The sequence below is a fragment of the Homarus americanus genome, unplaced genomic scaffold (assembly GCF_018991925.1).
Source record: "Homarus americanus isolate GMGI-L3 unplaced genomic scaffold, GMGI_Hamer_2.0 scaffold59578, whole genome shotgun sequence".
NCBI lineage: Eukaryota > Metazoa > Arthropoda > Malacostraca > Decapoda > Nephropidae > Homarus > Homarus americanus.
The window spans coordinates 4,561,451-4,588,813 of record NW_024712913.1 but is presented as its reverse complement, the minus strand read 5'-3'; the positions used below and the strand labels follow the sequence as shown (position 1 = coordinate 4,588,813).

Sequence of the window (27,363 nt, the reverse complement as noted above, 5' to 3'; positions counted from 1 at the left end):
CCAATGTATATAATAAGTCGTTTATGTCCAATGTATATTTTCAGCCTTCGGGCTGCAGAACTTTTTCAATAAACCGTTAATTATTATTATTATTATTATTATACTTGTTTATACTGAGGCAGGCAGTCACATTCCATGGTGAAATGTGTGTTATACATTGTAGTGGATTTCTCCCCTACAAACGCTGTTTGTCGCTGCGTAGCCGACCCCACAAATGGTGACCCCGGAGTGACGCACTCACACAGGATGGAGGAGAAACATATCACACTCCCAGTCTTCAAGCAACATGGAAGACCGGCTTATCCACACAGAGGCAGCTCTCATCGGCTCTACAGCTACTGTCTCTACACCGCAGGTTAGACACCCTAGAGCAGCACTGCTTCTCTAAGCAGACACCAGCTCCTCTTCCTGCCCCAAGCACCACGTCCTACCGACCCCAGCACACCCGTCCTGCCTCAGACGCCGCCCCCGGCCCAGCAGTACCCCTGCCGCTCCTCCTGATGCAGCCCCTGCTCCCGACGCGGCCCATGCGCCTGAGTGCGGACCAACACACCCCTCTTTTCTCCCTCAGGTACTCCCTGCTAATGTCCTGCACCCTGCTGCTGTCGTGGACCCAGCTGCTGTCACGAGCCCTCATCCGCTTCTGCTGACGCAGCCCCTGCTCCTGACCCAGGCCCACACACCCCAGCAGGCGCATCTGACGACTCTGTACCTGCCGTGAGGGAAGCACAACATTCATCGCCTCCACACACCCTTTTTCTCCCTCTCTACTCCCACAGATATTGTGTATCTCGACAGTTGTCTCTAGCGGCCGGCTCATCCACGCCATCGCCGTTATGTTTCACATGAGGCATGCACCGCCCGTTCTGCCTCACATGTGCTATGCAACCCTGCAGACAACAAGTCTCCTACACCGCCTGGAGGGAAGGAGGGAGTATTGTAATGGATTTCTCCCCTACAAACGCTGTTTGTCGTTGCGTAGCCGACCCCACAACATACAGTATTCGTAAATGTCTCTCATAATTAGAAATTTACCAATTATTACAAAAAATGTAATACTGTATGTATATATATGTAATATTTCAAAATGTCTCATACAGTATTTCGAAATTTTACCAAATAATACAAAATTTATAAAATTTCATAACGGCAAAACATTATGAATTATGAGCGATTTCGAATTAAGGGAGTAGGAATTAAGGTTTTTTTTATTGTAGTAGTTTTACATGTAGTAGTCGGCGCCTCGAACTGACGAACAACGTTACCAATAAGAGCAAAGGGCTTTGGCCTTAACCCCTATATATTGACCCTCTAGAAACTTACCTGGGGCCGCAGTCATTCTGGAACCTTATAACCCACGCTGGGCATTCAAACTGGCACGAAAAGGCACGCATTCTGGAACGTCAACCAGGGCATAGGGTTAATAAACAAGAATTCACAGATGCTATTGCTCTAAGGTATGATTAGCCAGAAGAAGGTAATCCCACCGAATATGTGTGGCTCATCCTATGACATTGACCCCCTTCCTCTCTCTCTCTCTCTCTCAATCCTTTCTTCCTTCCCTTCCCTTCCCCCTTCTCTCTCCCTCCCTCCTTACCTTCCCCTTTCTCCCTTCCTCCTCCCCTCTTCCCCTGCCCCCCTCCCCCTTTATCTCCTTTCCTCCGTCCACTTCTTCACATCCTTCCTTCCCTTATTCCTTCTCTCATTTTCTTCTTCCCAACCCCTTCCTTCCCACTCTCCCCATCTCTTCCCCCTTCCCTCTACCCCTTCCACTTTCTTTCTCACTCCTTCCTTCACTTCCTCTCTCCTTCCCTTCCCCATTTCTCTCTCTCTCACTCCCTCCCTCCCGACTTTCCCTCCTCTCTCTCTTCCTCCTTCCCTCTCTCCTTCCTTCCTCTCTCTCTTCCTCCCTCCTTCCCTTCCTCTCTCCCTCTTTCCTTTCTTTCCTCTCTCTCTTCCTCCCCTCTGCCTTCCTCCTACCTCCTCTCTGTACCTCCCTCCTTCCCTTCTCTCTCTACCTCCTTCCTTCCCTTCTCTCTCTTTGTACCTTCATCCTTCCCTTCCTCTCTCCCTCTTTCCTTTCTTCTCTCTCTTCCTCCCTCCTTCCCTTCCTCTCTCCCTCTTTCCTTTCTTTCTCTCTCTCTCTTCCTCCTCCTAGCTCTTACCTCCTCTCTCTCCTTCCTTCCTCCCTCTTTCTACCTTCTCCCTCCTACCTCCTCTCCTCCTCCCCTTCCCTCCTTCCTTCCCTCTACCTCCCCCCCTTTCCTCCTTCTCTGTACCTCCCTCTCTACCTCCCTCCTTCCCTTCCCTCTCTCCTACCTCCTCCCTTCCCTTCCTCTCTCTTCCTCCATCCTTCCCTTCCTCCCTCTCTCTACTCCCTCCTTCCCTTCCTCTCTCTTTCCTCGTCCCTTCCCTTCCTTCCCTCTCCTTCCTCCTCTCTACCTCCCTCGCCTTCCTCCTTCTCTGCCTCCCCTCTCTGCCTCCCTCCTTCACTTCCTCTCTCTACCTCCTTCCTTCCCTTCTCTCTTTGTACCTCCCCTCCTTCCCTTCCTCCTTCTCTGTACCTCCCTCTCTCTTCTTCCTTTCTTCCCTTCTCCCCTCTCTCTTCCTCTCTCCTTCCCTTCCTCCTCCTCTCTACCTCCCTCCTTCCATTCCTCCCTCTCTTCCTCTCTCCTTCCCTTCCTCCCTCTCTCTTCCTCTCTCCTTCCCTTCCTCCCTCTCTCTACCTCCCTCCTTTCCTCCCTCCCTCTCTACCTCCTTCTTCCCTTCCTCCCCTCTCTCTCTACCTCCTTCCTTCCTTTCCTCCCTCTCTCTCATCCTTCCTTCCCTTCCTCCTCTCTCTACCTCCTCCTTCCTTCCTCCTCTCCACCTCCTTCCTCCCCTTCCTCCCTCTCTCTACCTTCTTCCTTCCCTTCCTCCCCTCTCTCTACCTCCCTCCCTTCCTTCCCTCCCCTCTCTCTACCTTCTTCCTTCCCTCCCCTCCCTCTCTCTACCTTCTTCCTTCCCTTCTCCCTCTCTCTACCTCCCTCCTTCCATCCTCCCCTCTCCCACCTCCTTCCTTCCCTTCTCCTCTCTCTCCTCCCTCCTTCCTCCTTCCCTCCCTCCCCTCTCTCTACCTTCTTCCTTCTCCCCTTCCTCCCTCTCTCTACCTTCCTCCTTCTCCCTCTCTCCCTCTCTTCCTTCCTTCCCTCTCCTCCCTCTCTCTACCTTCTTCCCTTCCCCTTCCTCTCTCTCTTCTTCCTCCCTCCTCTCTCCTACCTCCTCTTCCTTCCCTCCTCCTCTTCCTCTCCCTCTCTCTACCTCCTCCTTCCTTCCTTCCTCCCTCTCTCCTACCTCCTTCCTCCCTTCCCCCTCCCCACCTCCCTCCTTCCTTCCTCCCTCTCTCTACCTTCTTCCTTCCCTTCCTCCCCTCTCTCTACCTTCTTCCTCCCCTTCCTCCCCTCTCTACCTTCTTCCTTCCCTCCCTCCCTCTCTCTCTACCTTCTTCCTTCCCTCCCTCTCCCTCTCTCTACCTTCTTCCTTCCCTTCCTCCTCTCTCCCTTCACTCCCTCCTTCCTCCCCTCCCTCTCTCTCTCCCCTTCCCTTCCTCCCTCTCTTCTCCTCTCTCTTCCCTTCCTCCTCTCCTCTCTCCTTCCTTCCTCCCTTTCTCTACCTTCCTCCTTCTCTTCCTCCGTCTCTTTCCTTCCTCTACCTCCTCCTTCCCTTCCTTCCCTCTCTACCCCCTCCTTCCTTCCTCCCTCTTCCTACCCTTCCCCCTTCCTCCCTTCTCTCTCTGTCCTTCCTTCCCTTCCTCCCTCTCTCTACCTCCTCCTTTCCTTTCCTCTCTCTCCTCCGTCTCTCTCTCTACCCCTTCCTTCCCTTCTCCTCCTCTCTCTCTACCTCCTTCCTTCCTTCCTTTCTCTCTCTACCTTCATTCCCTTCCTCCCTCTTTCTCTCTACCTCCTTCCTTCCTTCCTTCCTCTCTCTACCTCCTTCCATCTCTTCCTCCCTCTCTACCTTCTTCCTTCCTTCCTCCCTCTCTCTCCTTCCTTCTCTTCCTCCTCTCTCTACCTCCTTCCTTCCTTCTCCTCTCTACCTCCTTCCTTCCCTTCCTCCCTCTCTCTACCTCCTTCATTTCCTTCCTCCGTCTCTCTCTACCCCTTCCTCCTTTCTCGCTCTCTCTACTTCCTTCCTTCCCTTCCTCCTCTCTCTGCCTCCTTCCTTCCTTCCTCCTCTCTCCACCTCCTTCCTTCCTTCCTCCCCTCTCTACCTCCTTCCTTCCCCTTCCTCCATCTGTATGCCTTCCTCCTTCCTTCCTCCTCTCTACCTCCCTCCTTCCCTTCCTCCCTCTTTCTACCTCCCTTCCTTCCTTCCTCCCTCTTTCTACCTCCCTTCCTTCTTCCCTTCCTCCCTCTCTCTACCTCCCTTCCTTCTTCCCTTCCTCCATGTTAGTCCCCAAATGATAAAGCTTGTGTAAGGAATCGTTAATTCATTATAAATGCAGCAAATTTAACCCAAATGTGCATTCCTTGATAATGTTATTTATTTCTAACGTAACTCACTATTTTTTTTGCCTCGGGGAGAACATCTTCATTCATGCTTGTAGTACAGATGTACTTGAGTGTTGTAGACATGGGATGGTAGCCTGTGACCCCTGGCAGACTGAGGTGTAATACTCATCTGGAGTCTGAAGGTCTTAGGTTTAGTAGTTGTGTTGAGTTAAGTGTTTTTTTTTTTTTACTGGTCTAGGTGCACCCCTATGGGCCCTTGTAGGGGCGGCGGTGCTCCCAGGGGCCTTTCTAGAGGTGGCGGCGCACCCAGGGGCCCTCCCAAGGGTGGCAGGGCCCCCAGAGACTTGATAGAGCTGTCGTACATATTACAACCGTCCAGTAATCCCTTACTTAACTGTCATTGGTGGACTAAAATGTAAACCCACCAAATTACAGCCAATAGGAGAACAGAGAACTCAGTCAGCACAACACCCCAGCTTATGTTTTCCTGTTGGATATTTATTCTCCATTTAATTGTTCAGGATACTGGAAATGTGATGGGCGGTGCACGTCATATCTCCCGGACTTTTAAATAGTGGAAAAACAACTACTGCCCCAAGGGCCACTCCCAAAGACGGTGGAGCCTACAGGGGCCTTCTCAGGAACGGTGTCGCCCCCAGGGGCCATTACAGGTGCAATGGCACCTCAGTGTTTGTCCCAGAGAGAGCAGTGCTGCCAGGGGCCCTCCCAGGGAAAGCTGTGCCCCCAGGGGACCTGCCAGGAGCCTTCCCAGGGACAACGGCACCAACAGAGGCCCTCCTATGAAAGGTGATGCCATCAGGGATTCTGCCAGGGGCATTGGCGCTCCACGGGGATCTTCTAGGGACCGCAGCACTTTCAGGAGCCCTTACACAGACAGTGACGCATTCAGGGGGCCCCTTCAAGAGCGGTGGCGCCCCCAGGGCGCCATGTCAGGGACGGCGGCACCCCAGGGCCCTCTTAGGGTTTGCGGTGCCCCCAGGGGTCCTTCCTGAAACAGCGGCACCCCTATGGGCTCTTGTAGGGGCGGCGGCGTTCCCAGGGGCCTTTCTAGGGGAGGCAGTGGCCCCAGGGGCCCTTCCAAGGGTTTCGGGGCCATCAGAGACTTGATAGAGGTGTCGTACATATTAGATTCGTCCAGTAATCACTTACTAAACTGTGATTGGTGGACTAAAATGTAAACCCACCAAATTACAGCCAATAGGAGAACAGAGAACTCAGTCAGCACAACACCCCAGCTTATGTTTTCCTGTTGGATATTTATTCTCCATTTAACTGTTCAGGATACTGGAAATGTGATGGGCGGTGCACGTCATATCTCCCGGACTTTTAAATAGTGGAAAAATAACTATTACCCCCAGGGGCATTCCCAAAAACGGTGGCGCCTACAGGGGCCTTCTCAAGGGCAGTGGTGCCCCCAGGGGTCCTGCCAGGGGCCTTGCCAGGGGCGGTGGAACACCCAGGGGCACTGGCGCCTCCAGAGGCCCTGCCAGGGCTCTCCCAGGGATCCTTCCTAGGGGCGGTGAAGTCCCCAGCGGCTCTGCCAATGGTGCTGGCGTGCCCAAGGGCTCTCCCAAAGACTTCGGCGCCCTCAGTGGACCTGGCAGGGGAGCTGTCGTATCCAAGGGCACTCCAAAGGACAGCTGCGCTCCCAGGGGCCCTCTCAGGGAAGGCGGAGCCCTGGGAACCCTGCTAGGGACACTGGCGCCCCAGGAGTTTTCCCAGGGTCAGTGGGGCTCCCAGGGGCCCTACCAGGGACGCCGGTGCTCCTATGGCCCCTAGGGGTTCTGCCGGGGACTGCGGCGCCCCCAGAAGCTCTTTCATGGACTGCAGTGCCCCCATGGCTCCTCTAAGATGTGGTGGCGCCCACAGGGTCCTCCCAGGGAAATTGGCGCCCCCAGGGGCCTTGCCAGGAGCCTTCCCAGGGACGATGGCACCACCGGAGACCCTCATAGGAAAGGCAGTGCTCCCAGGGGTTTATCTAGGGACGGCGGCTCCCCCAAGGACCCTGCCAGGGTCGCTGGCGCTCCCAGGGATTCTCTGAAGGACAGCCGCGCCTCAGCGGCCCTTCCAGACCCCGTAGTACCCTCAGTGGCCCTCCCAGGGACGGTTGCGCCCCCAGGGTCCATGTCAAGGTCGGAGGAGCCCCCATGAATCTCCCAAAGACGGCGGCGCACCCAGGGGCCCTGTCAGGGGCGCTGGCGTTCCCTATGGCTTTCTCGGGGACAGCGGCACTCCCAGGGGCCCGCTAAGGGACGGCAACGTTCCGAGAGGCTCTCCCAGGGAATGCGGCGTCCCCCAAGGGCCGTGCTAGGGGTGCTCACAGGGACAGCGGCGCTCCCAGTGGCCCTTCCAGGGACGGCGGCGCCTCCTGGGGCACTGCCAGGGGTGGTGGCGCCCTCAGGGACCATGCCAGGGGCAGTGGCAGTTCCAGGGGCAGTGGCGGTCCCAGGCACCCTCTCAGGGGCAGTGGTGCTCCCAGGGTCCTCAGGGATGAGGGTGCCCCCAGGGGCCCTGTCACTTGCGCTAGCGACCCGAGGCTCTTTCAGGGACGGCAGCGCCCCAAGGGCTCTCCCATGTGGCCCTCTCAGGGACAGCCTTGCCCCAGGGTCCATACCAGGGAAGGAGAAGCCCCCAGGGGCTCTGCCAGGGGTGGTGGCGCCCCCAGGGGCCCTGTCAGGGACGGTGGCATTCCCAGGAGCCCTGACAGGGGCGCTGGAGCCCCCAGGGGCTTTCCCAAGGACAGCGGTGCTCCCAGGGGCCCTACCATGGACGGCGGCGCCCCCAGGGGCTCCTTCAGGGGCGGTGGGGTGCCAATACGGTCTTCCAGGGGACCTCCTAGGGGCGGTGGCGCTCCGAGGGCCCGTGCCAGGGGCGGTGGTGGTCCTAGGGGACCCCGCAACCCCTGCAATAGTCCTTGAGAACGCTGCTGTCCTTGGGAGGCTCGAGGGGCGCGGCTGCTCCTGGGATGGTTCCTGGGGGCTCCTCCGCCCCTGGGAAGGTCCCTGGGGCCGCCCCAGACCCTGGGAGGGTCACTGGGGACGCCGATACTCATGGTATAGCCTCTTGGTGCGTCGCTGACACTGCGGGTGTCTTTGAGGGGTGCCCGCCGCCCTTGAGTGGGTTTCTGGTGGCGCCACCACCACCCCTGGGAGGGCCCCTGGAGGCGTCGCCACTGTGGGAGGGTCCCTGGGGGCGTGGCACTCCCTGAAAAGGTCAATCGGGGCTTCGTCGCCCCTGGGAGGGTCCATGAGGGCGCAGTCGCACCTGGGAGGATCCCTGGGTGGCGCCGTCACCGCTGAGTGGGCACTGGTGGCGCCACCACCCCTGGGAGGGCCCCTGGGGGCGCTTTCGTCCCTGAGTGGGACCCTGGCAACGCCACCATAACTGGGAGAGCCTTTGGGAGCGCCAGTACCCCTGGGAGGGCACCTGAGGGGAGTTTATGGGCCCCAGAGAGTGTCCCTGGGAGTGCCGCCACCCGTGGGAGAGTCCCTGGGGGAGCCACCGTTTCTGACAAGGTCACTAGGGGTGCCACCGCCTCTGGGAGGGTCCCTGGGGTCGCCACCGCCTCTGGGAGGGTCCCTGGGGGCGTCACCACCCATGGGAGTGCCCCTAAGGGTGCAGCCGCTTATGAGAGGGCGCCTGGGGGCGCCGCTGCTCCTGGAATGGTTCCTGGAGGCGTAGGCGCCTCTTGACGGGCTCCTGGGGGCGCTGTCAACTCTAGGAGGACCCCTGGGAGCGCCAGAACTGTAGGGCCCCTGGGTGCAGCTGTTTTGGCGCAATTTAGAACTCTGGGAGATGCAACGTTCAATAAATACGCCGCCCATCACATTTCCAGTATCATCGCCTTCTGAAGAAGGTAACAGAGAATAATATCCAACAGGAAATCATAAGTTGTGTTGTTGTGCTGACTGACTGCTTGCTTCTCCCATTGGCTGTAATTTGGTGGATTAAAAGAAGAGTCCACCAATCATAGTTCAGTAAGGGACTGCTAAAAGCATGTAATATATATGACACAACAAACAAGCATGCCATAGGGTCCCTAGGGACCCTTGGTAGGGTCCGTGGGGGCGCCACCGCCCTTTGGAGGGTCCTTGGGGGCACCGCCTTTGGAACGTCCCTGTGGGTGCCGCCGCCTCTGGGAGGGTCCCTGGCGGTGCCACGGTCCCTAGGAGTGTCCCTGGGGGCCCCGCCGCCCCTGGCAGGAACCCTGGGGGCGCCACCATCCTTGGGAGGGTCCCTGGATGCACCGCCGTCCCCCGGAGGATTCCCGGGGACGCCACCGCCTCCGGGAGGGTCCCTGTGAGCGCCACTACGACTGAAATATCCCTGGGGGTGTCACTTCCTCTGGGAGGGGCCTTGGGGGCGTTCGCTGACCCAAGAAGAGCCCCTGGAAGCGCCAGAACTGTAGGGCCACTGGGTGCAGTAGTTTTTACGCTATTTAGAAGTCTGGGAGATACAACGTTCAATAACTACACCGCCCATCACATTTTCAGTATCATCGCCTTCTGAAAAAGGTAACAGAGAATAATATCCAACAGGAAATCATAAGTTGTGTTATTGTGCTGACTGACTGCTCTCTTCTCCTGTTGGCTGTAATTTGGTGGATTAAAAGAAGAGTCCACCAATCATACTTCAGTAAGGGACTGCTGGAAGTATGTAATGTATACGACACAATGAACAAGCATGCCATAGGGCCCCTGGGGACCCTTGGAAGGGCGCCGCTTCTCCTTGTAGGGTCCTTGGGGGCGTCTCCGCCCCTGGGAACTCTGCCACCACTGGGAGGGTACCTAGGGGTGCCGCCGCCCTGGCGAGAGTCCTTATGGGAGCTGCTGTCCCTGGAAAGGTCCCTGGGGGCGCGGTTGCCAATGGGAGCATTCCTAGGGGTTTGCTGCCCCTGGAAGGTTCCTGGGGGTGCCGCCGCCTCTGGGAAGATCTCTGGGAGAATCCCTGGGGGCGCCACCGTCTCTGGGAGCACCCTTGGGTGTGCCGCCGCCCCTGGGAGTGTCACTGGTTGCGCCGACATCCCTGGTAGAGTCCTGAGGGTGTCGCCGCCACTGTGAGAGACCTTGGGGGCGCCGCTTGACCTGGAAGTGTCCCTAGAGGTGCCACCCTCACTGGGAGGGTCCCTGGGGGCGTTGCTGCGTTCAGTGGGCCTCTGGAGGCGCCATCACCCCTTGCAGGGCCCCTGGGGTTGCCACCACCACTGGAAGGGTCCCAGGGGGCGTCGCCGCCCCTGAGAGGGTCCTTGGGAGTGCCACCGTCCCTGGAAGGGTCCATGGGGCACCGACGCTCCTGGGAGGGTCCCTGGGGGCGCCACCGTTTCTGGAAGGGTCCCTGGGGGGCGCTAATGCCCCTCAGTGGGACCCTGAGAACGCCACCACCCATGGGAGAGCCCCTGGGCTCGCCACCACCCATGGGAGAGCCCCTGGGCTCGCCACCACCGTTGGGAGGGCCCCTGGGGGCATCACCGCCTCTGGGAGGGCCTCTGGGGGCGCTGCCACCCGTGGGAGGATCTTTGAGGGCGTCGCTGTCCCTGGGAAGGTCACTGGGGGCGCTGCCGCCCCTGGGAGGGTCCCAGGGTACGCCACCCGCCGTGGAACGTCCCTGGGGGTAACAGCGCCTCTGGAAGGGTCACTTTGGACGCCATCTCCCCTGGGAATGTTGCTGAGGGCGTCACCACCCATGGGAGGGCCTCGAGGGTGCAGACGTCTTCGAGATGGTCCCTGGAGGCGTCGGCGCCCCTGGGAAGGTTCCTGAGGGCACTGCCACTTCTGGAAGGGCCCCTTGGGGCATTGCCGACATTAGAAGGGCCCCTGGGAGCGCCAGACCTGTAGGGACCCTGGGTGCAGTAGTTTTTGCGCTATTTAGAACTTTGGGAGATGCAACGTTAAATAAATACACTGCCTATCTCATTTCCAGTATCATCGCCTTCTGAAGAAGGTAACGGAGAATAATATCCAACAGGAAATCATAAGTTGTGGTGTTGTGCTGACTGATTGTTTTCTTCTCCTATTGGTTGTAATTTTGTGGGTTAAATGAATAGTCCACCAATCAAAGTTCAGTAAGGAACTGTTGGAAGTATGTAATATATATGACACAAAGAACAAGCATGCCATTGCCATAGTGCCCCTGGGGACCCTTGGGAGGGTCCCTGGGGGGCGCCGGCCCTGGGAGGGTCCCTGAGGGCGCCTCCGTCCCTGGGAGGGTCCTTGGAAGCACCGCCGCCCCTGGGGGGTCTCTTGGGGCGTCAGCGCCTCTGGGAGGTGTCCCTGGGTGCGCCCTCGCCCTTGGGAGGGTCCCTGGGGAAACTATCGTCGTGTCCTTCGACATCTCCAAAGCATTTGACAGGGTATGACACAAGTCTTTGCTTTCTGAACTTCCCTCTTATGGTTTCTCTCCCCCACTTTGTTCTCTAATTCAATGCTTCCTTGAGAACCGACCCAAGGCAGTTGTTGTCGAAGTATCGATCTCTCGCTCTTTCTCTACCAATAGTGGTGTCCCAGATGGTTTAGTTCTCGCACCTACTCTCTTCTTTGCATCAATGATTTACTTCACACTTCGAATAATTCTATCCATTCTTCCACTGATGATTCTACTGTTTACTCTTCTTCACATTTTTCCCTTCCCCTAATTCTCAAACTAGATCTGTTTCTAGAGCTGATATCATTTCATCTATCAATTCGGATCTGTGCAGCATCTCGAAATGGGGAGGTAGAAACTTGGTTAAATTCAATAGTAATAAACCTCAGTATTTACCAATTACTCTTTCCAAATTAGATTATCTCCCACCAATCACATTTCAGGACCCTATCATTCTGCCAAATTCTAAAATAGATATGCTAGGTCTCACCATTTCCTCTAATATGTCATGGAAGCCACACATCCACAACATTGCTAAAGCTGCCTCCCGAAAACTGGGAATGCTGTACAGATGCCGTAGCTACTTCACTCCTGAGCAGTTACTTCAAGTTTATAAGGAATTCATTCGTCCTAACTTGGAGTACTGCTCTCATATCTAGGGTGGCTCTCCTGTCTAACTGTTAGATAGGGTGGAATCAAAGAGATTTTGTCTTATTAACTCTCCTCCTTTAGTTTACAATCTTTCTTCCCTTTCTCTTTGCCACAATGTGCTTCACTCTCTCTCTTTTACAGGTACTTCAACGGGCAATGTTCGGTGGATTTGGCATCCTGTTTACCGCCGGCAAGACCGTGGGCTCGTAACACTCGTCTTGCCCGCGGTGCCCACCGTTTCTCTGTGGATGTCGGTCACACTAAAATAACCCGTTATAGTACATCCTTTTTTCCTCACACAGTCAAACTGAGGATTGCTCTGCCTTCTTTTGTGTTTCCATACTCTTACAGTCTGTCTTATTTCAAAAAGCTGGTTTTCCGGCATCTTCGTGATGTAGATTAATGTAATCTTTTTCTTTCTATTTTCATTTTTTTCCCTCTTAATTTTTTTCGCCCCTTAGGCCCCGTTGTGGGTCGATGACCTGTGCCCGGGTGGGCTATTCCCCTAAAAAAAAAAAAACCTACGGGCACAGGTCACCGACCCACATCGGAGCCTGGAGGGGGGGTGCAAAAAAAGTCATTACACCGTAATAAATAGACATGAAAAAAAAAAAATAAAAACAGTTCAGTAGTGAGAAACGATAGATGTTTGTTGCGTTGTCAAAGTAAGAGAAACAATTGAGACCCTGCAATTGTGTGTAAATGAGGCAGAAAGTCAGATCAGTAACCAGGGACTTCGTCAAAATTTGTGTGATGCCATAGGACAGCAGGGTCTACCATTAGAAAACACATTATACTTCCACTAACTTCACAGGAGGTAGTACCTCCCTGTTAGATAGCTGCCTATTACCTTTAATTAAAAGCATGTGAATAAGTAAGCTGGGCTGTGATAGTTGTAAAAATGTATGGAATAAAACGCAACATACTATTGCTTTTTATTGTTCTGATACAAATCATTATCTACAAGTGGTACGATGTGGCATGTCTTATTTAATAATTATGGTAATAATAATATTATTATTATTGATAACCATAATGGCAATAATGATCATCAAAATAACTTGCACTCCATAAGATCCACACACATGGAAAAAGACGTCCCTAGTGATATCTGGCACGTCCTAGCGCACTACGATACCCTCCCGGGCGATATGTTGACATGCGTCCTCTGCCCGGGCCGCCACCGCCCCTGCAGGCTGCAGGGGCGGCAGCTGGGGTCCACCCCTCACAGTGGGCGGGCCGGTGCGGGCCGGGCTCCTGGCGCGGGCCGGCTGGGCAGCTCACCGGCGGCTGGGCGGCAGGCACTAGCATGAAGCCTAGCAGGACACTTCATCTACAGCAATTCAAGTAAAATACCTAAAAGTTTTGAATCACAAACTTGGTAACTTGGCGAGTAACGTGGGGATAAACAAACATGGCGGGAGCGAACTGGCAAACCGAGCCCTTGATCCTGGTGATGGGCTATGGCCGCCCCTCCCGCGGGCCAGCAGGACCCAGCCAGGAGTAAATGGCAGTTGGCGGGCCAGGCGCGGGCCGGGCTACTGGCGGTCTCATAACAGGCAAGAGGGATGCTCCAGTGTCACCTGGCCCGACCCTCACCGAGCCCCAGACAGCAGCAACACGCGCGGCTCTCGATACTCTTTGTGCCTTCTACTCACGCAGCTTTGAAAGCACGAGTTTGGCCGCACGGAGTGCGGTCCTGCGTGTGGGGCGGCCCGGTGCGGCCCAACCTGATTCAAGCGGGGCCGCCGGGTCGCGGGCTGATAGTCAGCGCAGCCGTGGACGCTCCGTTGTCACGCTGAAGGCTCCCAGAGCGGCCCGCCCAGCCTGGTGGTGGCCGCCTGGGGTGCCTTACGGAGTCCTTCATAGGAAAACACTGGTGCAGAAAAGCTGCTGTTTGTGACAACCAGCGTCCAGGGCGACATGGGTGTGATATGCATCATTCACGATTGGTTCAGGGAACTGGTCAAAACAAGAGAGGGGCTTGATGGATGTTCATGTTCGGCTGGAATGTAACGCATCAAACTTCACCTGTAGGCAGTATGTTGGCTTCATTTAATATTATTAAGCTTATATTCCTTTTAATGCTTTTTCTTCTAAACTTGGGTGCGATTAGATAAAATTAAAAGCGTCACAGGCAAAACAAACATGTTAGAGGTACACACACAAACTTGGGCAACACAACAAGTGGGCAAGACTCAGTGCAACTTATAGCGCTTCAGACACTGGTCAACAGAGACAAACAACGCACAGACCTGTACAATTAACAGTCAGTTTTTTTGTTAAGCCACATTTTCGGTGCCCTGAGATCTTTCAAGCTTCCACGTGAAGAGTTGTCAAGACTCAAGAGCATACAAAATAGCATAGTTACCCCGATCCACAGAGCGCCGTTCCTCCCAAGAGAAACTAATGAACACGTCCTCTTAGCAGGAACTAGGGCGCTACCATAACTCCGACGCAGACAGTCGAACCACGACGAAGACTGATTACTGGTATTCCACACAGTGGAGGTCTACTCTGCCCACACTAAACTGCTACTGAGAACTGCTCCTGCTATGGTATCTCCTGCTCAGTCAGAAGCTAACCTCTTACAAATGCATCTAGCGAAATTCACACTACTTTTACAAGTATATCGGAAATGCCTTTGAGGAACTTTCTTAAACCTACTGCTATGTGTCTAATTGTAGTGCCTCACAAGCGGGGTTATTTACAGCATGTTGCGGAGAATGTGACTGGTTGTCATGGCAGCTAGCAATTTGATGAACTTTACTATTTATACATATGTAGATCGGGGGCAAAATTTTGATTTGAGATTTTGATAACACTTTCCAGGTGGGCACCATATCTTCTTGACACCATACGAGGACACGCGTGGTGGTGGAGAAGACAAAACGTGAAACAATCTGAGTATATTATGAAAAATAACTGAACAAGCAATAATACGAACAAAACTTGTAAACTCATTAAAATCATATTTGCATAAATCATACGTGACACACCGCAATTGTACAACAATCGGTAACAATTTATTTGTTTGTATCGGTGACAAGGTCCATTTGAAATCCGTCCACCAGCTCTCTTGGGGCTGCGACCGTTGGCGTTCGATGGTAATATGTTCATACTGCATATAATTAGTTAATTGATGGTTTTATATATATATATATATATATATATATATATATATATATATATATATATATATATATATATATATATATATATATATATATAGATATACTCGAGGTCAATTATGCATAAGAGTTTTACGTTTCAAAATATATTTTGCAAAGTTAGGGAAGGTAAGCGCTACTTCCTTTTCTATAACTAGTCCTACATTGGTATTACAGAAAACGGTTCAAGCAGATAGCGCTGGTGGAAGGTAAACCATACGAACCTTGGGGATACATGGTCACTATAACAAGGCACGAGGTGGTGGCTAGGAAGGCACAGTATGAACCGTGACCAGGACCTTCTAGCAGTGCCGCCACAGAAAAAATACCATGAAAACCTCAGGGTTGTGATATTCTTGGTTTAGATGTTAATCGCTTGATATCATTTTCAGATCTAGGAGCTATGTTTCATTGTGGCCGAATGTGTTGCTTCATTGTATCCTGCCTTGTGTGGGGACTTGCCAAGGTTTGTGACACGACCGCCGGTTTCAAGCCTTTGAATGCATTCTCCAAATAAGCTCATGACCTTGTGTTACGTGTACGGCTGCTGAGGGTGGTGATTTACTGCGTGCGTGCGACTCATAACGACCGGTCGTATCACATTTTCTGTGCAGCACTTAGGGGACAAGCGCCACCAGTCACAGCGCAGGGTCGCTGCTCGGGCCTCGCACACTCCACACAGATGTTGGTTGTGGATAAATAATGTACATTACTCTTAGTTAGTAAACATGGAAATTCCCTTGATGAGGAGCGATATAACTGTGTAATCACAGTCCATAGCTTTCTATATCACCTTGCTACCAGATGACTAATGAAAATTTCTAACACGTTGTAAATTAACTATACTGTATCTGCACTAAATAACATTTAAAACGATGAATAACCTAAAGCGCGGCGCACAAGTGACGCCAACCTTCAGTACAAGTTGAGGGAATGTGGCTGTAGGATGCAGTATTGTGTGTAGTGTTAAGAGATGAGATATGACGACTGTATAAGTACTTCAATATTTACATGGACAATCTGCTAAGTGACTATCGTTATGAGACAATGAGTAAATTTACAGGTTGTAAGTTGTGTTTAAGCGTGAGGGTGACGCAAGTGTCGAGTGACAAGTGTGAGTGACGCAAATGTTTGTGTTGTGGTGGGCGACAGGCATGCTTCACACACTCATTCATAGGTCGGTAAAGGCGCTTAAAGATCCCGATGTTATTTCTTAAAACTAGAATTAATTTAAATGACCAAAGAAAATTTAAAATAAAAAAAAGAAGAAAAATGTTTAAAAGGACTTATTGTCGACATGCTATACATTTCAATTTCTAAATAATCATAAACATTCATTCTTAACTTATGATACCCCATATTTTTCCCATTCCTCTATGCCACAGCTTAGAGTTGACACCCAGGCCAAAGTTTTGTCTGATTGACTACAGAAGGTGAACCAAAGTCTACACAAAATATAGTTATTTAAGAAACCAAATATTCACAGGTTGCTGTACCATTCAGCATGATTCTCATTTATGGCTAAACATACAGAATGCATCATATCAGTTACTGTATACCTAGCCTGTACCCAAGGCAAGGCCACAACATGGGTGTTAGGCTCTCTCTTCATGAGCCCCCCCAGAAGCGGCCATCAGCTGAGGAGGGAATTCGACTACGGCAATGAGTTAACAAAACCTGGGAGTGTAGCGATTGCTGAAGGTGGAGGGTGTGAGGGGATGGGGATTGCCAGATAGAGACCATCGCGGTGCAAGTTGTACGAGGCCCTTAGCAGCGACGTGCACCCATGCCTGCCCGTGGATGTAAAGAACTGCCTACCTACAGCGTGTATAACAGTGTGGTGGAGCCATACAGACTAAATCAACAGAAAGGCACAACAAGCAAGACGGGAAAACCATCGCCAGTTGGGTCGTCACACAAACGCCCAGAACACATCTAAGTATGGATCACCTACTGTGCTGTATACATCAACTTTACCACATACACATATTTACATGTAGAGTAAAGTTAGGTATGCTCCAGGTCACCTAATAATGTAGGCGGTAGTCTTGCCTTCTTTACAAATGGATGTCATTAAAATAGTGTAAATAACTGTAACAGTATGGATGTGGGAGCGCAGGATGCCCGCTTTGCTGTCCTCACCAACCACTAATATGGCACCAACAACTACCCACGTCTTTACTCTTTATGCCAGATTTAAAACTGGTAAATCAGTGGTAACGAGACATTTACTTTCCCTGGAGTGAGGCCAGACAGCAATTAGCGGGGTACCAGTCCCAGGCTCCCAACATTAGTCCATAACTCGGTACTCTTCCTCGACAAGGTAACAACAGTAACAAAAAATAGTGTTGTAGTACCAGTAGTTATCCGTAACGTAACGGGCATTGCACTAGATTAAGAGGGGGCTATATTACAGCTCATGGGGTCAAACAGTCATATTAATGGTATTATTATCATTAAGGTGCATTTACAGAGGTGGCAGTGCATAGATGTTATGTTATTGAAGAACTCTCTACAAAAAGTAATTATTGCTTTCTTTGTAGGATCACCATGCATAACGACTTAGCCTTTAGAACTGAACTCAGGCTAGAGATAGCGACTCATCGTAAGGGTAGAAAATTAACAGCTCTCAATTGCCCAATCTACTTAACTTCTGAAATATTTGAAGCAATTTAGCAACCTATGGGAATATTGAACTACTTAGAGGAAACTCAATATATGAAAGGATTCGGTGCAGGACAATGGTTAATGGCAGAGTTCTCAAGACTAAAATACATGGATCAACAGCTGTGAAACAAATCTTAAGTCCTTTAGCATGAGAACCAACCTACCCCGAAACCTACAATTTACCTTCAAAGCTTCACTAGTTGTCCACACGACATCTAACCTGGTTGCAAGAACGAGATTGAGATCAGATTTTGTGAGATCATTGTGATAGGTTGTAGTTAAACGTATTTTTCATATACATAAACAAGATAAAATAGGTTTGACTACAACGGTCTCCCAAGATCCACAGTGGCTGACCCTACCATAAATTGAGCAGCATAAATCAATAAGTTATGAGCTAGTGGCTTAAGAGACTAGCACAACACTACGGTACCTAGAGCTATGTTCTCTACGAATAAGACTTTAAAATTCATCTTTTATGGGAGCTGATCGATCATCAGTAGTTTGTAGAACTTTTAAAAGAGTTCTTCAAAATGTTAGAGAAAACTATCTTATTATAATATATATATATATATTTTTTTTTTCTAAACTGCATAAAGTAAAAATTTTATTTTGAAAATTCTACTTTTACTCCACAAGTTCATAAATCTGTCACATAATGCCACACCGAATGACAAGTCCTGGAGGCTAAAAAACAGGTTGATATTTACAAATGTGGGAGCTAAAATAAGCTTAGATATTAAGCCAAAACTTTATGATTAAGGACAATATTTTTTTTTTTTGTAATTCTAGGAGCAAAAAACGATTCTGTACACATACGATCCAGGAAAATATGAGAAACTGTGAACAAGGAAAGATGTTTTAAGTGACCAGAAACAGTGGAGTCTAAACTGGAGATGCTATAACGGGTAACACAGCCCAGCTAATGTAGCTGAGTGTGTTCACCAGACGACCCAGCTAGAGTCGTCTTCACCAGAGGCACCACCTCCCTCCATGTGTTGTCGTACACTCACCACCGGCTCAGCACATCATCACTACCACCCTCATTTGGCTGTCGAAACAGTGGAGTCAAGTTCCTGAATATAAACTTAATGATACCGACCATAGGCGGCGTTGAAACCCATTCTTAAGAAAAACAAAAGTTCCCACAGTCTGTGTACGTGAGTAAGGGTATAGTGTGAGCTGACTGCGGGAGTGGGTGGTGTGTGACGAGGGCATGAAGGAAGTGGTGTGCGTGTGTAGGGGGATCTGGGCTGCCCCTCAGTGCTACACCCACTACCACCTCCCGGCTCTCACCACTACTCTACACATCAGTTTTCAATATTTTCTCTAACATTGCCCACTCACCCCCGTGTAAGTCTTGACTTATTTCAGATTCACTTTAAAACTACTAATAATGATATGAAAAAATATCAGCAATATCTGGACAGTATTAACAGTGATCTTTCTGTTGCTTCTTTTTCCTTCACTTACAGGTTTATGGGTGAGCTGCGTGTGTGCGTGTGTGTGTGTGTGTGTGTGTTTGCACCTTAAGCAACAGCAGTAGACTCAGCACACTCAGTCTCACATCACCACCATGATTCTCTGCACTAATGTTAAACATTTCTTAAATCACAAATTTTTCTCACGCGATATGAGCTCTTGGATCACAAATTTTCACTCAACATATGGCACGAGCTCTCTGATCAAAAATTTCTCTTAAATATGGAGAGTTCTCAGATCATGAATTTTTGTTTTTCAAGCGAGTAGAAAAAAGTTATTTGTTCAAAACTTTTTCAAAGGGATCACCAGAATTTTTGTCACCTTTAACACTTACACCATCACTGATTTTTGCTGTGAACACCTGGATCACCTTTAATTTGACTCGAGACAAGTGCATCGTCATAATTATTCGCAAAATGTCAAATCACCACAGTTTTCTTCTTCGTTTAAAGGTCAAATCACCAGAATTTTCGCCATAGGCACACCAATCACCATAGGCACACCAATCACCAAAACTTCTCCTCGACATAGGATGAGCAGACACATGGTGGCCGAGTCGGACAGTCTTGGGTGTCCCAGCAGCAGTGTACCACCTTATGCATCTATGTTTGACATTTTGCGTGAGCATGTGCGTGTGTTTACATCTGCGCAAGTTTACATGAACATGTGTTTGCGTGTAAGTGTCTTACATGTGCGTATGTGTGCTTCCCCAACAAGCCAAGTCTGAGTACAGTGGCCACCAGCCGAGGCTCTGTTGGAGATCAATTTACTTCATTAAATTTATCCGTTTCTGAATGAAACTTGGGGTGACATCATCTTGCCAGGCTAATTTATTGGTGTAGTTTGTGGTGGGTGCTAGTGCATTGGGAGTGGGGGGGGGGGGAGCACAAGCTTGTGGTAGTCAAATGTGGCCTTGGATGTGGCTGGCAAAACTTGATCAAGCTGTAGGTCAAGCTTGTAGGTGATAATGCTAGGTGAGGCAATATGTAAGGTCCCTTGGTGGCAATACTTTTGTCAGGTTGGCTATGGTGATGTTAACACTGCCAATATGACTGTGACAAGGGGCTGGCAATGCTGAGAGGTTAGCATCATTGTGGTGGTGGCAACATTTTGTCAGGGTGCTTGTCAAGTCGGTAACACTGTGTAACACTGACAGATTTAGAGCTAACAAAACTGTGTAAGAGTGATCACAGAAGTGTCAATATGCAGCAAGCTAGTTGGTGAGCTAGCAGGACAGTGCCAAGCTGAATGTAAAGGTGGCAACAGTGTCGGGATTGTTGAGGGTGTGGCGGGAGCTTGGCGGGCCGGGGTGATCGTCACACTGGCGGTAAGGTGTTGGAAGGACACAGCAGCTCAGGAGGGGCGGCTCGGTCTCCGCTGACCGCGACACTATCTGTCGGGTAAACACAACATTAATACATGACACTAGGATGTTCATTCGTAAAGATAATATATAAATGAGTGATGGTTTATATTGTGGACGTCTGAGATGCTGCACCTCATTATAATGTACATATCTATAAAAGTGAGGTGAAAAACACCAGAAAAAAACACACAAATATTTAAAAAAAAAAAAAAATAGGTTTGGTTTGTATGTAATGTGCCGTAGAGTTTGTGTGTATTGTATACATGAGTTAGAACTGTGAGGTAGACCTTAAACATCTCTCATATATTAAAGACACCAATAGCTGTACACCACCAGAGCCATTCACTGGAAGTAAAAGTGGGCCCTGATGCCAACCAGTGTGGTGGCTACAACACAATGTACACTAAACCAACTGGTACACGAGGAGGCAGTGTGGATGTGAGTGCATCTGACTGCCCTCAGCTCCCAAAGTATAAAAGTAGGCACCCATTTAAAGTAGGACGGACAGCTGTGCTCTGGGGATCGAACAAGCTACTCTTGGGACAGGAGTTGAGTGCTGTATCCACTTCACTAACAAATTATAGAAAATGCTGTATATTATTGTACTACATTGTATTTCCTCAACAACTTGACTATAAATATTGAGAGTTAAACTATATGCATATGTATAGGTAAAAATGAACGTGATTACACTTACAATTACTCATATTTGGTATTACTTCATATTTAAGACCAACATTATTTCTTATGAGTAGTGAGTAGGAATTTGTTAACCAATTCATAAAAATAACAACTTACTACAGTAGACAAACATAGGAAGGCACTAAAGCGCGTCACTACAGTACCACTAAAATTATACAATGCAAACTTGGAAACATTAATACACAGACACACAAACACACACGACAATATACTACATAATGCCAAGACCTACCCTAAGCAATTAATCTATACATAAATATAATACAGAAATACGATACATGCAGGAAAGTTAAAAGAATAGTCTACGAGAAGCTACAGAAGGTGAATAAACAAGAGTAACTTAACCAGGTAATAACAGGTACCCAGGGTATTGAGGACTACCTATATTTATATTCTGAACCAACTCCGGGACCCAAATCTTATCCTAATGATTCTTGAAAAAGCTTCATTTTGTTTTCTAATACTTTATGATTCCTCTGTGAATTTTTTTTATAAATATAGATATTTTTTTATGAATTTCTGTTTTTTCGGAGTGTAATATAATATATACAGTAAGACCTTCATTTAACGGACACCAATCTAACTACTGTATTTGTGTGATATTCGCCTACGAGTTAATCTTGTTATGACAGCATTTCTATATAAGGGAGAACCAACACAGTATTTAGCACAGCATCGGAACTCTGATACCATTAAGTACACAACCTTACCCGGGATACGATCATACGGGTAAGATAAAAAGAAAAAAGTAAAACACGGGTAAGATAAAGAGAGAAAAAGTAAAACACGGGGAAGATAAAGAGAGAAAAAGTAAAACACGGGGAAGATAAAGAGAGAAAAGGTAAAACACGGGGAAGATAAAGAGAGAAAAGGTAAAACACGGGGAAGATAAAGAGAGAAAAAGTAAAACACGGGTAAGATAAAGAGAGAAAAAGTAAAACACGGGGAAGATAAAGAGAGAAAAAGTAAAACACGGGGAAGATAAAGAGAGAAAAGGTAAAACACGGGGAAGATAAAGAGAGAAAAGGTAAAACACGGGGAAGATAAAGAGAGAAAAAGTAAAACACGGGTAAGATAAAGAGAGAAAAAGTAAAACACGGGGAAGATAAAGAGAGAAAAAGTAAAACACGGGGAAGATAAAGAGAGAAAAAGTAAAACACGGGGAAGATAAAGAGAGAAAAGGTAAAACACGGGGAAGATAAAGAGAGAAAAGTAAAACACGGGGAAGATAAAGAGAGAAAAAGTAAAACACGGGTAAGATAAAGAGAGAAAAAGTAAAACACGGGTAAGATAAAGAGAGATAAAGTAAAACACGGGGAAGATAAAGAGAGATAAAGTAAAACACGGGTAAGATAAAGAGAGAAAAAGTAAAACACGGGGAAGATAAAGAGAGAAAAAGTAAAACACGGGGAAGATAAAGAGAGAAAAAGTAAAACACGGGGAAGATAAAGAGAGAAAAAGTAAAACACGGGGAAGATAAAGAGAGAAAAAGTAAAACACGGGGAAGATAAAGAGAGAAAAGGTAAAACACGGGGAAGATTAATAGAGAAAAAAGTAAAACACGGGAACTATATTTAACGCGGCTTAAAGTGTTATGTTTAGCATGTAGTCAACTCCAAATCAGTCTCCATTAGAACAAAAAATGGTTAATGATAATCAGTGTAGGGTTAAGTGCTGCTGCTCCACGATAACTCAGGTATGTTAAAAGCCGACAAGTGTACCTGTGTCTCGACCAGTGTGAGATACTGGAGTTAGCGCCGCTGTGGCTTCTGTTTATCCGTCAACTAGACAGTATCCGTTGCTAATTGTGGACAGACACGTGTGGGGAGAGATAAAGGAGGAAAGGGGGGGGGCAACACCTGTAGCAGACGGCCGCTATCATCACGAGGAAGTTATGGTGCACTTCATAAGGTACACTTCACTATCGACCGAAATAAAACTTCAGAAGCCCGTGTATATGTTGAGGTTGTCCACGGAGAGAGGAGGGAGGGAGGGGAGAGGGAGGGGAGAGGGAGGGGAGAGGGAGGGGAGAAGGGGGGTGGAGGTAAAAGGGGAGAGGTGGGGAGGAAGAGGGGGAGGGGGGGCGACTTTATCAGTGGCATTAGCGGCCTCAACACATCACTAGTTTCCCGCCATCATGGGAGCACTCCACGCGGCTACCACTATCTCTCTCTGTGCATTACTCTTATCTACCGTTAACCAGACCCTTACATACACCCACGTCCTTAAGGGCTGACAAAATCTCTCTCGTCTCATTAAACAAACTCCATTTCAACGTTTCAAGGGTAGGAGATACGAGCTACGGCAGGTAAGACAGGTACGGCAGGTAAGGCAGGTAAAGCAGGTAAGACAGGTAAAGAAGGTACGGCAGGTAAGGCAGGTAGCAGGTAAAGCAAGACAGGTAAAGAAGGTACGGCAGGTAAGGCAGGTACGGCAGGTAAAGCAGGTACGACAGGTAAAGTAGGTTAGGCAGGTAAAGCAGGTACGGCAGGTAAAGCAGGTAAGGCAGGTAAGTCACTGCATATAGCTGGCAGGGATGAGGTCTGGCGGGTCAGGATGAAGCTCCACCGGGTGACAAAAATACCCGACATCACCTGAGTGACTCAAGAGTGATGTGGGAGGGTGAAATAAAGATTAGTGGTAAGAAGGAAGGAAACCTCTCACGTGAAAACAAGGAGGGGAGAGAGGTGGAGTAGAGAGGGGGGAAGGGGAGAAAAAGGAAAAGGACGAGGAGGAGGATAAAGGGTAGCGTATGGAAGAGAGGAAAGGAAAGTACCGAGTGAAAGGAGAAGGGGGACTGGAAAGTGGGAAGAATCTACTGAACGTTGGATAAAATAACAAAAACAGAGAGAGAGAGAGAGAGAGAGAGAGATAAAAACTTCAAGGTCATGAAGAGATAAACACAAAGGGGGGGTGAACGTGAGCCTCAAGTCACCTAAACAGTTTACATGACCTATAAACTGCCTCCTCCGTCCTTTACTCACGCAACACCCAGGGAGGAAAGGATAGGAGGGGGGGGGGAGGGGGGAGGGAGGGAGGGAGAGGAGGGGGAAGGGAGAGGAGAGAGGGGGAGAGGATGAGTGGTGAGTGATTCCTCTTTTAATTCTGATCCCTTGAGTTGACTTTCTTCTGTGTGAGGCTTCAACAGTCAAATTTATTACAATTACCATAAGGAAGGAAGGAAGGAAGGAAGGAAGGAAAACTTTAGCGCATAGTGATCATGTTCATTCACTCTATAATTAAACATGTATACTGTATGACGGCGCCGCCAGTATACATATACATATACAGTATATACATAGATTCTTCCTCTTAAATAACACCCAATATAACACAAGCTATATAATATTCATATAAATATACGTCAATGTTTATAAGATATATACTATAAAGACTAACTTCATTACAGCATTAATGACAAAAAAAACCAAGTTTCCTGTTTTATAGTTGGACTTGTTTGTAAATACTGCTGATGATACATTGTGTTTATGAAGGCACGAAGCCCAACCTATTACCAGATGCAGTAGTGATGGGATATGGTAATAAGTAAACAAATAAACAAGTAAATAAGCAAGTAATTAGTGAAGCTATCGGAAAACTGGCTCGGTGAAATTGTTACAAATCCTTTCCTTTAAGTGTGGACTGGCGATAGCGTGGGGCGTCAGTGTATAAATTGTGGTTCATAGTCAAGCACTCACTCGGGTTTACAGAGTCATTCCTACACCAGATTAAGAAATCCAAGTTACTTATAAGACAGTCAATAAATAAATAAATAAATAAATAAATAAATAAATTTCTTGGCCTATGGGCGTATTGTTATTGGTTGTGACGTCACGCCTTACCCCGGGATCTGACACCCAATTAAAATTCACTTCATCAGAACTATTTAAATTAGGATTATAAACGATAATCATGGGGGAAAAAATCACGTGTTTTTTTCCATAAATTTCCAGACAGTATTAACACTTAAATAATAAATTAACAAGAGCTGGAGTTGTTTAATGAGGGAGATTATATTAGGGACCTTTTTGCAGAGTCTCTCTCTCTCTCTCTCTCTCTCTCTCTCGTTTTAATCAAGTTTCCGCTGTTGGTGATTATATCTACTTTAACCAACTCGTGTGTGTGTGTGTGTGTGTGTGTGTGTGTGTGAGGGAAGAGTAATGGAAATAGTTGTGTCGTCACTATCCCTTGGCAGGGGTGGGGAAGGGGTGAGGTGGGGGAAGAGGGGTGAGGTAAGAAGGAGAGGGGAGAGGAAGGGGGAGATGATGTGAGGATGAGAGGGGATGGGAGGGAAGGGGAGCAACACCAGCGTCGTTTAGGGGGTGATGAGGACCTTTGACGTCATCAATAATTCGCTCTCTGAGATAGGAGTAAATGCCGAGGAACAGCAGCTGGCAAGTCCTCCAATTACCCATCAAGAAGGAGGTGGGTGGGAGGGAGGGATGGTAGAAGTATAGTAGTAGTAGTAATAGTAGCAGTAGTTGTAGTAATAATAGTAGTAGTAGGAGGTAAAACAAGGACAGCACCTAACACACACTAGTAATCTGAGCTTGGCGTGTTATGAGAAAAAATCTTTACTTAGCGAGGGAGAGACGAGGCCTATGACATAACTCTGCACCATTGTCCCCCCGCGGATGTTGGAATGATAATTTTACTCTTAAAAAAGAAAGACAGAAGAAAGAAAGAAGATAGAACGAAAAGGAGAAGGGGGAGGAGGTTGGTTGGTTTTTGTGGTGATGTGGTAGTGAATATTCCTAGGAGCTGAGGTTATGACAGGAGGTAACAGTCACCAGTACCATCATCACACTAACAGGAGGTAACAGTCAACAGTACCATCATCACACTAACAGGAGGCAACAGTCACCAGTACCATCATCACACTAACAGGAGGTAACAGTCAACAGTACCATCATCACACTAACGGGAGGTAACAGTCACCAGTACCTTCATCACACTAACAGGAGGCAACAGTCACCAGTACCTTCATCACACTAACAGGAGGTAACAGTCACCAGTCACCAGTCACCAGTACCATCATCACACTAACAGGAGGTAACAGTCAACAGTATCATCATCACACTAACAGGAGGTAACAGTCACCAGTACCTTCATCACACTAACAGGAGGTAACAGTCACCAGTACCTTCATCACACTAACAGAAGGTAACAGTCACCAGTACCATCATCACACTAACAGGAGGTAACAGTCACCAGTACCATCATCACACTAACAGGAGGCAACAACAGTCACCAGTACCTTCATCACACTAACAGGAGGTAACAGTCACCAGTACCTTCATCACACTAACAGGAGGTAACAGTCACCAGTACCTTCATCACACTAACAGGAGGCAACAGTCACCAGTACCATCATCACACTAACAGGAGGCAACAGTCACCAGTACCTTCATCACACTAACAGGAGGTAACAGTCACCAGTACCTTCATCACACTAACAGGAGGTAACAGTCACCAGTACCATCATCACACTAACAGGAGGTAACAGTCACCAGTACCATCATCACACTAACAGGAGGTAACAGTCACCAGCACAACAGAAAAATATTCTTGGTGAAAAATCATCTTTTTTTTATGGAGGATGAATAGAAATTATGGTAATGAAGAACTGGAGAATTCTAAAAGTTTGTAATTTCGAATTTTAAATTATATGACCGTACTATGATGCGAGTGTTAAAACTGTGGCGCTGTTTCAACTTGTTGGGAAAGTTTGTGACAAATTGTGTGGAGGTGGAACATTAGTTAAGGCCAGGCTCCACCGAGGAACATAACGTGATGTGCCATACCCTATGTTCTGGGTTCACGAATACATGATTTTTACGATGCAAAGACCGTAACGTGATGACGGACGTGTGTAATAATTCACTTTAATTCCCCTAAAACAATGTCGGGATGATGCACAGCTGCGTCTAAACATTTACACGACAAGTGGTGAACGATACGAGTTCCCACAAGACAGACACACAGGGTACAAAGATAAGAGAAGTAAAAATGGTGTTAATAAACGAGTATCGTCACTTCGGCCACCAGTCACCTGTATTGTTTAGCCAGACCCAAAGCAGTGGACGTGACCCGCCTGCTGATGGAGTGGTGAACGAGGTCAGATTCTGGGTTTATGCCTATCATTCACACAGTCCATACTACGGGTATATGCCTCCTATAATGCCGGCAAGGAACCTCGCTCAAGGGCATCGTTGGTTGCAGCTTATGTCTGGTTCATCACTTTTATACACAGCGAAAATGGGCCCGCTGGTGATAAGAGCGGCATGTGAGGGCCCCATGGTACTGGTCCATCGTGGGGACACCTGAGTTACGTGCAAGATGTGTGACGATCTTCTTGTGTACTGGTGAGCTTGTGTCTGTTGGTTATGTGATCAAGTACCTGTGAATCTTTCTTAATCTATTTCGTACATTTACATCAATGACGAGATGACTA

The 27,363-nt window shown here is 48.7% G+C and overlaps 4 protein-coding genes across 4 annotated transcripts in view; all 4 read right to left on the bottom strand.

Annotated features, from left to right (window-relative positions):
- Window positions 1–6,697: 6,697 nt before the first annotated feature.
- LOC121864902 (skin secretory protein xP2-like) lies at window positions 6,698–7,563 on the bottom strand. The gene is made up of 2 exons (XM_042364079.1): window positions 7,329–7,563; window positions 6,698–7,239 (listed from the first exon to the last, which is right to left on the bottom strand). The coding sequence occupies exons 1-2, from the start codon at window positions 7,561–7,563 to the stop codon at window positions 6,698–6,700; spliced, it is 777 nt and encodes a 258-aa protein (XP_042220013.1).
- Window positions 7,564–7,800: 237 nt separating this feature from the next.
- On the bottom strand, window positions 7,801–9,386 carry LOC121864897 (basic salivary proline-rich protein 3-like). The gene is made up of 4 exons (XM_042364065.1): window positions 9,199–9,386; window positions 8,533–8,808; window positions 8,107–8,276; window positions 7,801–7,937 (listed from the first exon to the last, which is right to left on the bottom strand). Exons 1-4 carry the CDS (start codon window positions 9,384–9,386, stop codon window positions 7,801–7,803), a joined length of 771 nt encoding a protein of 256 aa, XP_042219999.1.
- Window positions 9,387–9,515: 129 nt separating this feature from the next.
- On the bottom strand, window positions 9,516–9,926 carry LOC121864891 (basic salivary proline-rich protein 2-like). The gene has a single exon (XM_042364058.1). It carries the CDS (start codon window positions 9,924–9,926, stop codon window positions 9,516–9,518), a length of 411 nt encoding a protein of 136 aa, XP_042219992.1.
- Window positions 9,927–12,445: 2,519 nt separating this feature from the next.
- The window catches only part of LOC121864601 (innexin shaking-B-like), a gene marked incomplete in the record, with an annotated part of 93,315 nt that continues 78,397 nt past the window's right edge, over window positions 12,446–27,363 (bottom strand). Inside the window, 1 exon segment of the mRNA XM_042363679.1 lies at window positions 12,446–20,234.